General features: G+C 43.0%; 1 protein-coding gene across 2 annotated transcripts; it reads right to left on the reverse strand.

The window, feature by feature from the left end:
* Positions 1-19: 19 nt before the first annotated feature.
* nnt2 (nicotinamide nucleotide transhydrogenase 2) lies at positions 20-17,647 on the reverse strand. 2 transcript variants are annotated; one of them, XM_085273928.1, is made up of 22 exons: positions 17,494-17,647; positions 16,651-16,817; positions 15,702-15,931; positions 15,182-15,381; positions 15,012-15,099; positions 14,781-14,869; positions 14,507-14,694; positions 13,815-13,948; positions 13,496-13,687; positions 12,837-12,987; positions 10,007-10,168; positions 9,805-9,915; positions 9,550-9,695; positions 6,994-7,189; positions 6,068-6,301; positions 5,382-5,542; positions 5,028-5,207; positions 4,790-4,949; positions 1,288-1,369; positions 1,024-1,142; positions 573-688; positions 20-472 (listed from the first exon to the last, which is right to left on the reverse strand). In XM_085273928.1, the coding sequence occupies exons 2-22, from the start codon at positions 16,778-16,780 to the stop codon at positions 326-328; spliced, it is 3,216 nt and encodes a 1,071-aa protein (XP_085130054.1). In that variant the 5' UTR covers positions 16,781-16,817; positions 17,494-17,647; the 3' UTR covers positions 20-325. The 2 variants fall into 2 exon arrangements, with proteins under 2 accessions (XP_085130054.1, XP_085130061.1); XM_085273935.1 differs by lacking the exon at positions 17,494-17,647 and adding an exon at positions 16,921-17,411.
* Positions 17,648-18,141: the final 494 nt, after the last annotated feature.

Here is an 18,141-nt window from a genome sequence, read left to right on the forward strand (position 1 = left end):
TAAAAGACATCAAACACTGTAGCTGAAGCGTTTTATGTTAATAGATTCTGATTATGCAGAAAAATAATTTTTAGTTTTTGAACTCGAATGACATTTTCTTATGCATGAATGGACAGTGTGACCGTAGTAGTACAAAGAAAGGAATTTCTGATACATTTAAACATTTTAATTTACAAATTAGTGCACAATGATGTTTGTGTTCTGCTGTAATCACATTTGTTGCAGACCCAATAAACTTGTTTTTGTAAAATAGGTATCTCACATGCCAAAAATTGTAATAACTTTTAAGTTCTTAACAATTGTACACGGCAGTAATGAGTTGTAATTAGTAGAAGGTCTCTCGGATCTTTGCTTGCAGACTGTCACAAGTTTTCTTGGCATCTCCCAGCAACATAGATGTGTTGGGCTTGTAGAAAATGGGGTTATCTACTGCAGCGTAGCCCACACCCAAAGTACGCTTCATCACTATCACCTGGTGGTAATAGTAAGAAAAGAAGGTGGTATATGATTAGATTTTTCTTATTTTGGTACTATATCCTCAAACACATTTCATCTAATAAAGGCAGACCAACCTGTTTGGACTTCCACACCTCCAGGACCGGCATGCCAGCAATTATAGAGTTGGGATCTTCTTGCGCCGCCGAATTCACCGTGTCATTGGCACCGATGACCAGCGCCAAGTCTGTCTCTGTGGGTCATAAACATTTACACGTTTACGCACAAGGCGGATGAACTCAAACTCCGGCGCTGCACTAATCTCCCTCCACCATAAACAGAACCATGTGTGTCAGCCTGCGTGCCTGGTTGCTAAGAAAACAATGAGTGTTGTCCTAATAACTTGGCACATCCAAGTATCCAGACATAACATGTGGCCACTTCAAGCGCAGATGAAAAGGAACGGATGCGTTTATTACAAATCACCAATCGAGTAATTTAATCCAACACCTCCCTGCCAAAGTGACAGCCGTGTAACGGTAAATATAACAGATCTTTCTAGAATTTATTTTTAAAAACGGAGCTTGCCTGGGAAGTCGTCATTGATCTCATCCATCTCCAGGACCACGTCATAGGGAACGCCAGCCTCGGCCAAGAGTACGTTCAGCTGGCCGGGCATACGACCGGCCACTGGGTGGATGCCAAACCTGTTGGAGATGTTACAGCACATCACTGATTTTTCACTGAAAACTTGTCTCACACACACACACACACACACACACACACACACACACACTGATAAAAGAATGTCCTGCCTTGTGTGTGTATATACACACGTGTGTACAAACTAACCTCACAGTCTTGCCTTGTTCCTTCAGCATCTTCACCATATCTGCAATAGGATACTGGGCTTTGGCCGCACACAGACCCCAACCTAACAACATAAATATAGAAACTTGCAATAGCTGAGCAAATTGGCCTTAGTAGGAATATAATGGTTATATCTTATCTACATACTCCATAATCCCTTTAGGTTGCTTGAGTCTCCTGTCAAACAGCTTTTCTTTTATTGGATGGGTGCCTGGTCATAGATAAGCATTTCACAGCTATTGTTCATTTCTAAATGACAGGCACAGCAGTCCTGCAGGACAACAGTAAAGCCACATATTCATCACCCTTCATTCCTTCTTTTGTCCTCCACCACCACAAGACTCCTCTCTGTGTTAAATCATAGCAGCCAAAAGTCTGAGAGACATTTTTCTAAGGAAAACTTTTGCATGTGTGGTGTGCATTGGGGTCCCCTGCGTGCAAAGAGCTAGTTACCCTCTGTCTGCATAACCCCTGCTTAACCCTGGTGGTCAGGTACCTTCTAGAGTTCAGCATTACCCCTAATCGAGTTTTTCCAAGCCAGTGACTTGTATCCTGTATCTTCTATAATTCCCCAAACAGCCGGAGCCTTCTGTTTCCTCACTGCCGTGCTTTGTTGTTGACAGCACATGGAGAGTCTGGACCGAATAGCCCTTATGATTTTTCACTGTTTCTCTAATCAAACCAGCATGTTCGACCACACAGCTGTCTCTGCACCAATTCGGAGCCATTGGAAAAAAAAACAGCAATCCTGGTATCCAAGCTACACGGAGTGGTTCCTCTCGCACAGGCCGTTCAACAGCTACTCATTTGTCAGACAAGTCTGGCTTTTCTGCTTAATAAATCATGAGGGCATTATCTCACACTCTGAAATCCAAACCACCATTATTTAGGCCCCGTGGACAGTTTGTGAACAAACTACTCCCTCTTGTGGTCACTACAGTTCAGCATTCTGAGTTTAATGAAAACGCTACCATCAGATGCCTGACCATTTCCAAGTACTCTGCAAAACATTTGGGCTTTCCCAGAGCTGTTTTTGATCTCACAGAGCAACTTTTTTTGCTTGGTTTTTTTGGTCAGGTGAAAGCAGTTATGTGGGAGATAGATGATGGTACTGATCTAAACTAATGATCTGAAAAATGACATTTGGACTCCACGCCATCTACTGACAGGAGCACCAATATAAATCTCTTATGTTAGTCCAAGTTTCTTTCTACACCTGTCTACACCCGTCTCTAAAGGGCTCCATCTGTTTCCAGCACCGTCTCCACCCACAACTGGGGGAAAAAAGTTTTTCTACTTATGTAGAAGATTTAAAGCTTCCACCAAAATTTGCTTACAGACAAAGTGGCAAATGACAAAAGTAGCTGACCTTTGAAGAAAAATATAAATCATGGTGGAGCATTCTTCCAATGCACTGATTGCAAGCTGGCTTTAGCCCAAATTCTAACAGTTTATATCAGTTTACATAATTTTTTGTGCAGCACTAAAAAAAAAAAAAAAAATTCCCCAGATGAAACAACTTATAGCTAAGGACTTCAAAAATGAGGAAACTTTGGATGAAGCACAGTGTTATCTAACTTGCTACCTGCTCTTCATGTCTGCTTAAGACTTAATTAACAACTGATAACACAACACACCTGAAACCAATGTTGGAGTGCCAAAAACAGTTTCTTAAATGGCCATTTGAAGCTAACACAAAGAAATAGACATACCAAAACACTTTGTCTCCATTTTAACTCATCTGTTTAAATTCAATCTTTGAGCTTAAAGACATGGCTTCATTAACACATAGATGCCATTACAGGTGGCTATATATCTGTCTGCTGGCCTTCACCTCAGCTAATTCATTTTGCTGGAAACCCTTCAAACGTGAGACCCAGGGAGCCAGAACTGGCCAGCCAAAGAATCCAAGCTAGCCCACCGAATCAGCTATGGAAAAGACTTACAGCTTTTCCTACTAATAAAGACCTTCCACATCGATTATACCAAAGTAAATTAATAGATAAGCAGATCACAGAAACTTCCCGTTTTTATGCTTTACAATCTTTTTTTAAAAGGACATTATCAGTCTCTTAAATAAACAAAGGGGATTTCGACCAGTCCAGCCCACTTAAGGTCAAAGTAGGCTGTACGTGGCACAATGTAAAATGAGTTTGACATCCTTCCTTTAGCCCTGCATTTGTAATGCTTATCTGATAAATAATATGGCACGCTCTGAGACAGCCAATTAAAAAAAATTAAATAAAATCCAAGATCCAGTTCAGTGAGTAAGATTGCATTATTTTACCTGCATGTTACATAGTATACACAGTAGACGTTTATTATGCATTTTCTTAGTGCATTATGCTCAAGTTGTTCTCCATATTGGACATGGCCCAATGACTCGTCATTTTAAAAAAAAATTAAAAGAAATGATGTATCTTCATTCGCTGCAACCTGGAATCCCTCCCCAATCAAACAGGGTGTTACACCAAAAACCTCCTTAGAATAGCTTTGGTCACTAGATTGCTGTGGTCAACCATATTTTGCCACCATTAAATATAAGAGCAGCGCAAGGTTATCACCAGCAGGTTGGGGGGAAACAAACAAAAATAAAACAGCACATTTTCCCTATCAGCCTGTAGATGCCAGAAAGTCACTGTCTAACCTCTAGGCTTTTATGAATAGGGTCTTCATTCACTTGATCCAACATGACGACACAGGATTCTTCTTCTCTCGCTCTCCCTCTCTCTTCTCCTTTCGGCGTCTCCCTTTAGTGGTCGCCACAGCAATTCATCTGCCTCTATCTCACCCCTCCCCAGCATCCTCGTCTGTCACACCCACCCTCTGCATGTCCTTCACTACATCCATGAATCTTCTCTGTGGTCTTTCTCTTTTCCTCTTGCCCGGTAGCTCCATCTTCAACATCCTTTGTCCAATATATCCACCATTCCTCTTTTGCCCATCTCTGAACTATATCAGCTTTGCGTCTCCAACTTTGTTTCCAAGCTGATCAGCCTGCTCTGTTCCTCTGATGTACCCAAATGAAAATCTTAGCATCTTCAGCTCTGCCAACTCCATTTACGCTTCCTATTTCCTAGTCTCCAAACCATACATTACAGCAGGTCCCTCTACCATCTTGTAAACCTTTCCTTTCACTCCTGCTGCTATCTTTCTGTCAAAAATCATCTCAGTCTTTCCACTATCCTAAATCTCCACCTGCTCCACCCTGCCTGAACCCTTTTCTTCACCTCTCTTGTGCACTGTCCATTGCTTTTGGATGGTCGGATACACTGCTAATCAAACTAGATAGTGCAACCTAATAACTAAATACAGTCACTTACAAGTGGGGTACTATTGTGGTAATATAGGTACCTACATTAAACGAAACAAACTGATAAAAGATCAGTTTCACAGATTGGTTGGTTAGAAAAAGTTACCAATGACAAAGCTGAAAATTACATTCCTCAACAGTGCTTCGAGACATCTGTAAAACAGTGTGTACCTGGAGTAATGATGATGTTGTTGGCTTCTTTGATTATGTCAATGGTTTGGTCCACATTGACCTCGGTGTGAGTGCCAACAATCTCCATGGGCTTACCACCCAATGTTGAGGTGGTGCCGTACCCGCCCAGGATCACGTTTGGCAGGGAGCGGTTCATAGCCTTGAGGAAGAAGCAGCCCAGTGACACGTTTGTATCCTTTTACTTCATGCATAATGCTGGAAATGTGCATCTACTCACCACACACATGATGTAGGAGAGGATTGCACCAGAGGAGCCAATCAGCGCTCCAACAATTGTCATGAGATTGTTGTCAAGCAAGAAGCCTTCGGCACATAGTGCCCATCCTGAGTAGCTGTTCAGCACAGTAATGACCACGGGCATGTCAGCACCTCCGATGGCTGCTGTTAGCGTTACACCCTATGACAGGTTGAATCAGAAAAACAAACAAGTATTTTAACATATTCCAAGTTAGCTAAAACAATTCTTACATTAAAAATCAACTGCTGAAATGTAAATTCACTGAAAGAGATGTTGCCAATCCCCCCCCCACCCCCTGCCTGTTGGCAGCTTTAATAATGGTCACAAACTCACCATGACAGTGGAAAGCCCAGACACTCCCAGCAGGCACCCCATGCCAGTACCATAACTGGAACTAAGCATAAAGGGCACCATGCCTCCAACAGATGCTGCCATCAGACTGGCATTCAGCATGTGCCGTCCAGGTAGCAGCAGGGGGGCAGAGCTCAAAAGACCTACAACCAAAAAACACATTTTTCAGAGAGGGAAGAGAAACTGTTCTCACACTTTTGTAGGGTTTAAAAGGAACAAGACAAAACAAGTGAGTGTGCTTTTCTTTAACCAGTGTCAGGTGTCTTTGAACCCTCAGACTTATCTGCGAAAGCCTCTAATCAGCTGTCTGAGCATCTGTCTCATCCACAAATCAGCCAGCAACCCTCTACCAACCACAGCCATCCAGTCACTGGCCTGCCCTTCCCATGGCAAATTACCAGAGAGCTTCTCATGTGTTCCTCTTGATTGGTCGGCCTAAAGCGCAAATTAGAGAGTGCTGACACTTACACAGAAACTCCTGGATTTAAGAGGGGATCTTTGGCTTTCAGTAGATGAAAGGAACAATCAGCAGCCGGCCAGACAACCTGATGTGTTTTCATAGAGATTTGTGTGTAATAAGAAGAGCTATGGTCAGATCTGACAGGGACTGACCTCGTCAGCTATGGACTGACAATGTGCAAATGAGAGATTAGTGTCAGATCGATTACCTTGAAGCTTGCCATAGGCCACCAGTGATCCACTGAATGTGACGCCTCCGATGTAAGTGCCCAGGTAAGCCACAGTCTTGAGCACACCTGCAGCTGGGTGAGTATCCAGGTGAGGGTACTCAATCATATACTCGGCAATGCATGTGAGAACAGCCGCCAGGCCCACAAGGCTGTGGAAAGCTGCCACAAGCTGGGGCAAGTCTGAGATTTCAATACGCTTGGCAATGGTCAGACCTGTAGTTGAGATATGAAGAAAGTTTAAAAAAAAAAAAAAATTTAAACACCAGAACTACACTTCGCATGCACATTGGCAGAGTCTGACTGCTAGAAACATTTAGGGCATTGAAAAAAAAACATGAAATTAAAAAAAGAAGAAAGAAAAAAGGGGAAAAAATGGTTAAAAGGCAGACACCTGCTTCTAGTTATGGGGCCTGTTCTTCAAAAGGTAATCCCAGGAGTTCAAAGTTGAGGATTTAATTGCGTTTTCTTGAAAACTAAGCGGCTCTTAATGCTGTGTGTATGCGCTCATTCTTAGGATGATTACACTGCCATTCATCTTCCTGCTTCTTAAATTACGATTAATATGTACAACAGAGTGATTGATGCATGTTATGAATTAGCTAGGAGGAGCTAATAACGAAACAAACCGCTAGACTTCAGAGGAGTCATGCCGAAACTTGATCAATTTGTTTTTTATTGAAAACTGAAACCTTGAGGTGCTACGTTATTTGCAAGTCTCCTTCACATGACCCAATGAAACAGCAGGGCATACCACTTGAGTTGTTATAAGATGAAATTAGAAGCGCTGTGAAGCTACAGTGGGCATTTTGCAGCACAAGAGGTTTTTTTGGGGGGCAGTTTAAGTAAAGAAATATCAGTGAACACAATATCATATCCATTTTAGTTGAATGCATGGAGCCACCTACCCAGGGTTCCCCCACCGGCCATAGCCAGAGACATCTGAGACAGCAGCTCCGGTGAGGGTTTGAGGGCACCGAGGGTGGCAGCAAGGCCCCCTGCCACTCCCATCATGCCGAGGGCGTTCCCCAAGCGACTGCTGCTCTGGGCAGACAGGCCGGCCAGCGCCCCGACACAGCACAAACCTGAGCCCAAGTACATCATCTGAGGAGAAAAAGTGAGAATCAGCATTTTATCATAGCTACATGTTGAGAATGGATCAATAAGTCATCAAAGAATCGAGAAGCAGGATGAAAATTAGTTTAAAGATGAGAGGTAATCCCAATTAAATGAAAGCTTCTGATCTAGACCTGACATCAAAGTGGACCCAGTCTGTTAATCTACAGGGTTTTTTTTTTTGTTTTTTTTTTTGTTTTTTAAATAGTCTTACATTCTACTTATCATCTTTGTATGGCTCACATTTAAAGAAAATCCCTATATAGCCTCTACCAGGCCTTGATACAGCCCCACAGTGAACTCCCTCAAAGAAAAGATTTGAATAGCAGGTGGGTTGGTTTCTGTGCTCAAGCCAGAACTGTGTACCTGACATGACCATAATGAGAGTTTCCCCATCTCACTGACTCATGCAGAGCCAAGAGTAGAAAGGGAAAAAAACATGTTTAAAACGCATCCACTACTGCAGTAACAGAATCTATGTGAGAGAAAAAAATATATATAAAAAGCTTAATAGGTTCTCTAGGGCGCATCGTTCCAAAACCAGCTGAGAGATCCTCCCAGTACAGCATGCCCAAACACTTCACCTTGGAGGTCTCTAACCAGATGCATCTCAGAAAATTCAAATATTTAAAAGAAGTTCAGTATTTCCCATCAGTTAGTTACAACAAGTGAAAATTTTATATATTGTAGACTCAAAAAAATATGTCATTAGAAGAACAGTATAAATACCTGTAAATGATTCAGCCTACTTAATACACACAACCACAATCATGGAGAAGACTGCTGACTGGACACTTGTATAGATGATTATCACTGAGTCTCTTCTCAAGCAGCATCATTGACTCTTTTCATAGAAGGTCATTAATATAGCACATCAAAACACGTTAATGGAAAGTTGACTGAAATGGAAAAGTGTGGTAGTAACAAGAAAAGTGTCCACAGGTAATAGGGACGCCTGCAGCCTTGAGAGGTTTGTTAAAAAAGAAGTTGATTCAAGAGCTTTGGAGAACGAGTGGACTGAGGCTGGGGTTTGATCTTCCTAAGATCAAACAAAGATCAGAGACAAAGTCAAAAGCATCTTACCTGGGTCAATCTAAAAAATGACTGGACTATTGTGCAGTGGTCCGAAGCCTTTCTTTGCAGATGAAAGTAAATTTCACTTTTTATTTCTAAATCAAGGTCCAAGAGTCTGGAGGGAGCGCAAAGAGGCACACAAGCCGAGGTGTTTGAAATCCAGAGTGAATTTCCTGCAGTCTGATGGTTTGAGATGCCACATCATCTGCCAGTGTTGCTGATGTTTGGCCCACTGTGTTTTATCAACTCCAGAGTCAGTGCAGCTGTCTGCAAGGAGGCTTTAGAGAGCTTCAAGTTTCCATCTGCTGACAAGCTTTATGAAGATGTTGATTTTCTTTTCCCAGCAGGACACGTCACTTTCACACCGTGCCAAAACTAGTACCAAATGGCCTGCTGACCATGTTATTACTGTGCAAGACGGGCCAGACAACTTGACCTGATGAGAAACACCTGATCCAATACAGACAAGCTATCAAAGTAGCATGGGCTTCAGAAACAACTCAACAGATCCACAAGCGGATTGCCTCCATGGCAACCTGATGCAGTAATTCATGCAACAATCCAGTACTGAGAGCAAGAACAAACACACTCTTCAGAAGTTGGACATTTCTGTATTTGAAATCCTTTTTTGATCGCGCTTAACTTTTCTATTAAACTGACATAACTGCATTTATGTTCATATATGGTAAGCCATATTTAAAGTTAACATAATATTTCAGTTTCAGTCTAATAAATATAAAAATTAAATTATGCATTCATTTCATGGTATCTTCATTTTGTAAGATACAAATTTATACATGAAATTAGATGCACTTTCTAGCAAGCAGAGGTCACCACACTAAAGTACCAGACAGAGTACCATCTACTCTACAACAGCGGTCCCCAATCCCCGGGCCACGGACTGGTACCGGTCTATGAGTCGTTGGGTACAGGTCCGCGAGAGTTATGGCTCGGGTGTGAAATTTATGGTTTTCAGGGTTTTTATCATTAACTCGGTTTCCCTCAGTCTTTTCCAGTGTCTTATGAATAAAACTTTTTTGCTACCAGTACAGGTTTTATTTTGTTGATTAGTACAACAAATCCAAGACATCTTAAAGGCCAGTCGGTGAAAATATTGTCAGACATAAACTGGTCTGTGGCACAAAAAAGGTTGGGGACCGCTGCTCTACAAACAATTAATTTCACTGTCACGCTACTTAATGCACATTACATTAAGTAGGGGATTGTCAGTGGAAACAAATCTGAGTGAGATGACATGATGTGCATCGTCTCACCTGCTCGATGCTGTACCCAGCAGCCACAGAGGCTCCATATCCTCCAACAAATGTAGCCCCAGGCAGCAAATACAGGTAATTGTACTCAGGAGGGTCGGTGGGCCGTTTAAACATGTCCAGCATCCTCTGGGTGATCAGAAAACCACCTGCACAGGTGCAGAAATAAATGAATGAATTAGCCGTTTTCATTTGTTTGGGTGGGAAATTATTTATGTTCACTGAAGCCATTTTTGTGTCCAGTGTTGAATGTCACACCAGCAATGTTGATGGAGGAAACGAAGGCAGCAGCCAGAGCAAGACTCTCGGGCAGGGAAGAAGGTGTGAGACCTCCACCCATCAGCACCAGGCCTCCCACCGCAGTCAGACCTGACAGAAAAGAATTTGTTAACAAATAAAAAGGAATCACTCAAATATCACCACATCTATACAGATTTTCATGACTTTAATGAGTTCTGACCTGAGATGGCATTGGTGACGGACATGAGAGGTGAGTGCAGAGCGGGGGTCACACCCCACACAGTGTGGTATCCCACTATCCCACCCAAACCAAAGGTGGTGACCATCTGAGTGAAAGCAGCATTGGGCGAGATGATGCCTAGAGCCAGACAGGTAGACAGGCCTAGAGAGAGACAGAGCAAGGCAGTGTTGCTGTTGCCATGTTTGTGCTTTCCCTGCTGCTGTAGTTTCAAGTTTGGTTTCCAGTCCCTTCTTAACCATTGAAGGAATGGAATAACTGAATAAGACAAATAAACATGTCGTTTTATTACCAGCTATTATGATTCATAGTTTCTCTGAAAGAAGTGAAGCGAAATGTTTGAATTTACTGAAAAATATATTCATCGCTGTGCTCAGTTACAGGGGGGCTTCCAAAGGTCACAGTAAGATCTGTTACAGTGACTTGATTTAAAAATGGAAAAATTACAAAGTCAGACTGGAAAGTAAAGGATTTTTCCCCTCATGAATCTTACAATGAAATCCCAAAGAGACATGCTTAAATTGCAAATTGCTTTTCTTGTCCACATACAAAGGTTTCCAGCACATATCCATTATGTAGAAAAGCAGTCCCACTTTACATTTCTTAGTTTTTGGCATACTTGCCATACCCAAATGTTTCAGATCAAACAGATTTTAATATTGGATAACCTGAGTAAACAGGTTTTTAAGGGGGAAAAAGCCACCCCAACCTACCTGAAACTTCTATGTGAAAAACCACCTCCCCCCTAAATGTAATAACTGGTTGAGCCACCCTTGGCAGCAAGAACTGCAATCAAGCATGTGCAAAAACTGGAAATGGGTCTCTCGTGACTGTGGAGGAATTTTGGCCCACTCTTCTTTGCAGAATTGTAATTCAGCCACATTGGAGGATTTGAGCACGAATAACCTGTTTAACCTCCTAAGACCCAAACTTCATGGTATGCATTTGTAATTTCGCTTTGCCATTTGGGCTGATTGGGAGCTGATGAATGTAACAACAAAGAGTTACGCAATTTATTTTTTTTAACTGATTTTTGTTTCTGAGAAAAATGAGAGCCACATATGAGGACATTCACATTAAATTTCGATTGAACAGTGGCAGCATGATGTCCTCGTAAGTGGATATCAGGCCCTTGTAGAGCAAAGTTTAGTATTTTGGTCTAGACAACCCAAAATGTGATGTCCACATATGTGGATGCCAGGTCCTAGGAGGTTAAGGTCAAGCATCTAAATCTGATTCAAGTCCACAATTTGATTAGACAACTCCAAAACCTTCATTTTGTTTTTTTAAGACATCAACAGATGGACTTTCTGGTGTGTTTTCAGATCACTGTCCTTCTGCATAACCCAAGTGTGCTTGAGCTTTGGGCTATAAACTCATGGCCAGACATTCTCCTTCAGGATTTTCTGGTAGAGACCAGAATTCATTGTTCCATCAGTTATGGCGAGTTGTACAGGTCTTGAAACAGCAAAGCAACCCCTGACCATTACATTACCACCACCATGTTTGATTGCTGGTATGATGTTCTTTTCATTAAAGGCTGTGTATGCCAGATGTAACTGGACTCAGATCTTCCAAAGATTGTTTTAACTTTTACCTGAAAGGCCAGGTAGGTTTGGGTAGCTTTTTTCCTTAATAAATGAAATAATCATTTAAAAACTTCTGCATTTACTTAAGTTATCTTTGTCTAATATTAATGTCACACTAACACAAGCCATTTAAACTAGGGGTGTCCAACTTGAGTCCTCGAGAGCTACTGTCCTGCTGCTTTTAGATCAGGGGTAGGCAACTTCAGGCCTCGAGTGCCAGTGTCCTGCAGGTTTTAGATGTGTCCTTGATCCAACGCAGCTGATTCAAATGGCTAAATTTCCTCCTAACAAACGGCGGATGAGGGCTGCCCGAAGAGTAAACTTCAAGTACTGAATATCATGTCACTTATTTATGTGCAAATGTTTAATAACGAAGAACATTAAAACATTACTGCTGGCCACATGTCGGCAAAGTTATGTGACATTAGTGACGTTTGTACTAACTTGGTTTTAAAGCCTTTACTTTAAAATATACGCCGTTCAATAGCTGACCTTAATCTTACAGAGAATGATCAAAGCTCATGTAGAAACAAACAAAGAAATGAACAAAAGATTTTCTCCTTCATTTCTGTCAAACAAAGCTGTATGATTTAGTATCATGGTTGCTAGGCAACCTGGGCAGCGCAACGGAGGCTAGACCGTCCCATTTCACAAGCCTCGCACTTCCGGCCTTAGCGGTCTTTAAGTACGCGGCCCTTGAGGATCGTTGAGGCTGCGTACTTTAAGGCTGCAGACCCTGAATTGGGATACAGCCCATGGTCTCCAGAGGTCTGGGAATGAACTAATCATTTGATTCAGATGTGCTGACCCAGGGTGATATCTAAAACCTGCAGGACACTGGCACTCGAGGCCTGGAGTTGTCTACCCCTGTTTTAGATGCGTCCCTACTCTAACACAGCTGAATCAGATTGTTGGATTACCTCTTTTCAGCATGCCATCCATTTTGGCAAAGGTCTGATAACAAGCCAGTATTTGATTCAGGTGTGTTGGAACAAGGATGCGCTTAAAAGCTGCAGGACAGTAGCTCTCGAGGACTGGAGTTGGACACCCCTGATTTAAACCAAAAGATAGTGAAAATTGATATTTTACTTTAATTGGATTATTTGCATGCTTTAATTTCAGTACAAATTAATGTTTTACACAGAACAAATCCTCTCAGTGAAGCCAAATAAAGCAGTGCTAAATGTCCCAGAAGTCTGAATACTTCTGTGTTTGTGTTTAACCTGCAGTGTAGACACCAGCAGAGGTCATGGTGCGGTTGAAGGGCGAAACGGACGCCACTTTCTCGGCCTCCAACTCTGCAACCGTTTTCTGTTTCACCGGCGATGGCGGGACTGTTTTTGGAAGGGGTGATGGGAACATGTTCTTGCCTTCCTGAATGCACCAGAAAACACACAAGAAGACCAGAGTGAGGAGAGAGGAGTCCACAAAAGATTTGCGTGAGAAACAGACATCAAGACTTTCACACAGTGGGTGAGCTCTCGAACACGAACTCGTGGACGGCACAGGGGATTACGCTAAACAAAAAAGCAATCACAAACCAGTTAGCAGTGGTTTTGAAAGATAAATTCTCTTTTAAGGGGCTGAATAATGCTTAGTGTAACAAGAGGTAAGCTGATATGTCCTATTGAGGTTGCGTGCTTATTCTGCCATAAACAATGTGTCAAAGCTAAATTCCTGGAAAAGTGTATTTTGAAACGTTCATAACATTCTTGCTGGGATCCAACTTGAGCTATTCCCAGCTGGGACTCTGTTTTGGTACTCAATTGGCGCTCTAGCCAAGCATGACAGGATCTGACAGCGCATGAGAGGGAAGGAGGGATGCCAGTGGGGATGGAAGCTGACAGGAGACAGTCACATGAAAAAAAAAAAAAAACTCCACCTTCATAACAAGAGTCCCACGGATGACGTGGTCAATTGTTCCATAATCAAATTCTTCTTTGGGCTCATAGTGGAAGTATTCCTTGTCTGGACTAATGGCCTTCAGAAGCTTCAGTATGTTGTTTGAATATAGACTGCTGGCTTGGGTGGCCATGCGGCTGGGCAGGTCTGAGTAGCCGATGTGTGTTACTCCCTAGTTAACAAAAAAGTACATTATTCATACATAAATAAATCATATATATCCCAAATCAGAAATACATCTTTTGCATTCCTTAAAATTATCCAGTTTATCCAAATGTGCAAGCTAGGCCAAAACATACCCTGTAAACATGCAGCTGTCCGGGCTTTGTGGTCTCGATGTTGCCCCCTGCCTCTGCAGCTAGATCCACCACTACAGAGCCATCCTTCATAGACTCTACAAACTCCTTTTTGATCAGTATGGGTGCACGCTTCCCTGAGTGAGCATAGGACCACAGGTAGAAAGGAATGAGATGCATCAAACAGCATCATGCTGTCTAACAAAGAGGATAGTCAATCCGTATTAAAGATGTAGTGACCCTCATGAAAGCGACATTATGGGGTTGATGGGGCTTAAGCCATAGACAGTATAGAAAAATTGGACGAGGCCACTGTGCCATCATACGTTGGTTAGTTAGATCTAGTTGCAAAGTCCAAAGCGGAGGCTTTTCGCCATCGCCACCTCTTTTGAAAGTGATGAGTGAGGGGCAGACTAGCAGACAATTTACTCAAGTGTCAACAGATAAAATTATACGTTGCTTATGTTTAGGACCAACTCCCACGAAGCCTACTGAGTCCTTAGCTGCTAGATTAAATAAAATAAGCCAACAGCGAGTGAAATTCTCAGCACACTTGCAGAGCAATATTTCATATGTTTATCTCTAATTGACGTTCAGTGTTGCTGTGGAAAAGATGAAATAAAAGCAAATAGTGATGAAACTTTTGATGCCAAACGATAAAGGCAAAAGTGGCTTAAAGTACCGATGTGACTCACCGGGAATCAGGGCAGTGCTGACAATAATGTCGACCTCTTTACACTGCTTGGCAAAAAGAGCCATCTCAGCCTCGATGAACTCCTTTGACATCTCCTTGGCATAACCGCCAACACCCTCGCCAGACTCTTTGAGGTCTACTTCTAAAGGCTCAGCCCCAAACGACTTGAACTGCTCCAGAGCAGCTGGCCTGAAAGTCAAGAAGCAGCCAGCCTATCAGCAAAATTCTGTCCATCATTAATAAGCCTGCAGTTTGAGGCGTTGCCAACCTTATACCTGGTATCAAACCCTCTGACTATGGCTCCCATTGACTTAGCTGCCCCGGCTGCTGCCAAACCAGCCACTCCACCTCCAATAACCAGGACCTGTTTACAACAGAAACATCCAAATGTACCAAGATTTCACTTCACACTTCATTTTTTATTTTAAGTATACTGAAAGGAAAGAAAACGCTGTACTGACTGTCGAAATAGATCATGCTTGGTTGAGTAAAACATAGACTATTACCTTAGCTGGAGGCACTTTTCCTGCAGCTGTAATCTGACCAGTAAAGAACCTGCCAAAGTGGTTGGCAGCCAGCACCACAGCCTTGTACCTACATAACAAAAACTCAAGTCACATTTACATTAACTAAACAAACAGATGAAATCTGGACTTAAAAATACATTTTTGTTTACCCAGCAATGTTAGCCATGGAACTGAGTGCATCGTAGCCTTGTGCAATGGTAACTCTGGGCACCTGATCCATGGCCAGCACAGTGCTCTGCCTCTGTGACAGCTTATTCATCAGCTCCTGGTTCTGTGCTGGATAGATGAAGCTCACCAGGGTGGATTTGGGTTTCAGGAGATCTACCTCACTCAAACTGGGGGCTCGAACCTAAAAAGAAAAAAAAAATCTATTTTCCACTCACAATTAAATATAACTGACAGATATGTGGATCTAGTTTGCTTATGTAGCAGCAAATCAAAACATCAGTGCTCATTTTCACAAAGTATACAGATTACTCAAACCAGAGGAGAGTGGTTACTTTGACTGGAACATATCAGGAAGCTCAAAGTGATCATTGGTGTCAGATGCTGCACTGAGATGAGTCTATAGTATGAGGCCTTAAGAAGATTGTTGGTGATTACGGTTTCTGAGCTGTGAAGCTGCAAAGAAGAGTCTGATCTGCGGCCCAAAGCATGCCGGGTACGAACCTTAAGGACCAAGTCTGAGCCGAGGGCTCCCTTAACATCAGTAATGGTGGCTCCAGCATCTCTGTACTGCTGATCGGAGAATTTTGATTCGTCCCCGGCGCCGCTTTCCACCTGCACCCTGAAGCCCTGTTTGACCAGCGCCTGCACCCCAGCCGGAGACAGCGCCACGCGACGCTCATTCTGTAACGTCTCCTTAGGAACTCCAACCACCAGGTCCTTGTAGAGCACACCTGAGGTCAAAAAAACAAAAGAAAAAGAAAAAGGGGGAAATAAAACAATGCAGCCGAGAGTGAAGAACTTGGAACTTGTCACACACAAAAAAAATATGCACAAGACATAAGTTTATCTTCTTTTACGCAACAACGCAGCAGGCATGCGCGTACAGCTGAGATTTGCGTTGCTGGAAACAGTGTCAGGTTACACATTTCTCTCCCTACATGGTGTAGTGACCTCGCCACCATGGAGACATTATTAGCAGGTGATTGGCACCAGGCCAGCACACACACAGAGGCCCTGCAGTCCTATGCAGACACACTCCAAAGTCAAACTTAAAAGATTTCAGCAACTCAAAACTTTGACGAGCACTCTGTGCCGTGTGCCTCGCACACAGCACAGGCTCCATACACAAAAGGCTGTCATCAGAATCAGCCGCACTGCTGTCAAGTTTTTACAGGTCACCTTTAACTGACCTCTCGTCCGCTGTCACATGTTAGCAGCTCTCACGAGCAAAGCCGCCGTCTGCTTTATAGCAGCTTTCCCTATTTTGAGAACATCTCTAGCAACCTGCTGCAAACAGTTTGTGATCTGCAGTGGAAGTTTTCCACTCCTTTGGCCGGCCGGAGCTTGTCCTTGAGTGAACCGTTACGCTCTCATTCCTCAAGTCAGACACGAGAAAGCACGCAAGCCCAGCCTGTCCTCTGTGAAGCAGAGAGATTTGTAAATTTCCTACCTCTGGAGGCCTTTTGGTCCCATAACACAGGGAAAGTCCTGAAATGCCTCCTTCCAGGGAACTTCAGATGGACCCCTCGCTGGGACAGAATGACAGAGGAGCTACAGATGCAGCGGAGAAGGGTCGACATGGCTGCTGAGCGTCCGCCCTGAGGCTCCTTCTAAGCTCTTGATTACGAACACAAACAAGGAGAAGCAGAGGTTGGCGATAAGGCGACACTACATCTACATCTGCTGTCAAATAAAAAAGAACATAATTTTTTTAAAATACCCTCAAAGCAAGTCCCGGGCCCCCCTTTCCCCAAGTCACACACTCAGACTATGCGTGCTGCGAGGCCTACAAACAGCAGAGTGACATTTCAGCCGCACACACACATGCAGAGCACAGGGTTGATTACACACTCCAGGCTTCTCTTCGCGAGAACTGGAATTATGACGGCACAGGGGGGAAAGTGTGCCAAGTGTGGCCTGGTTGTTGTGAGCCGGAGAAGAGCAACCAGTGTGCAGATAACAAAGGGGGGGCTGGAGGGGGGACAGCTCAGATACAGTCAAGACTGGAAAAAATGTGGTGTTTACAAATGTTGGTCTGTCTTATATAAAGACAAATAATGCCACAACCAGAAAGACAAAACAAAACACATGACTGTGGAAACTTGTCATGCTTTGGTTGATGTTTTGATTTCTGAGTCACAACAACGTTTTGCTGTTTACCTTCCCTCCCATTCATTCATTCATTCATTCATTCATTTTACTGAATCACACTCAAATCACTGCTCCTCATTCTCCAGTAATCTAGTCACACACTCAAAGACCGGCTGATGGACTTGCTTGTTCTCACACTTGCCTTTCAGGTTTCCAGAAAGAGCGGGTTTCACAGCAGTGTCACCTGCGAGGTTCCTATAGCCCCAAAATCCTTCCCGTCTGCTTGCAAGGAGAGACAGACGACCTTCCACAGTTTCCTTATCACTGCCGGACTATTTGAGTATAAATAGTAAGCCCACGTGACTTCAGTCATCACCACCTCTGAAGCAGCTAAACTCCTTCAGGCCCTGCGCAGGCTGATACACTGCCACACTCCCACAGAATTAAGGGCTGGATTAAGACGCCCGGGAAGGAAGACACTGGCTGGTCATTTTATTTTAGAGCGGATGAACCGACCGGCTATGGTCCTTACTGTGCAATAAAGTAGCTGTTAAAACAGTATCAGTAAGAACAAACACTTTCAGTCTATCTTGGGCACAAGTAATTGGGGACTACCTGGTGTTGTTAATTAGGCCAGTGAGCATTTTCGTTTCTGCACACAAGGTGACGCCAGAGAGTCAGAGAACGCTGTCCCACCTGTAAATGGTTGGACGGCAAAAACTATTACTGCTCCCTCTCTTTGTTAGTCCCTGTCACGTGATAATGCAATCTTATCGGTTTATAAATTAATATTTACATTTATATTTACATAAAATCCCATAATTGCATTATAGATAGATAGATAGATAGA

This window comes from Mchenga conophoros, linkage group LG1, assembly GCF_057382185.1.
Source record: "Mchenga conophoros isolate Kocher_MC1m ecotype Shallow Benthic linkage group LG1, M_conophoros_male_GT1.1, whole genome shotgun sequence".
Taxonomy (NCBI): domain Eukaryota; kingdom Metazoa; phylum Chordata; class Actinopteri; order Cichliformes; family Cichlidae; genus Mchenga; species Mchenga conophoros.

Bases quoted from the DNA above. Each gene is read 5' to 3' on its own strand.
- nnt2 (XM_085273928.1), bottom strand. From the start codon at position 16,780: ATGTCGACCCTTCTCCGCTGCATCTGTAGCTCCTCTGTCATTCTGTCC. The intron at 5,208-5,381 runs GTGAGTTTGTGA...AACCTGTCATAG, and splicing joins CTGGGCTTTCCACTGTCATG to GGTGTAACGCTAACAGCAGC. The intron at 689-1,023 runs GCAAGCTCCGTT...TATGACCCACAG, and splicing joins GATCAATGACGACTTCCCAG to AGACAGACTTGGCGCTGGTC.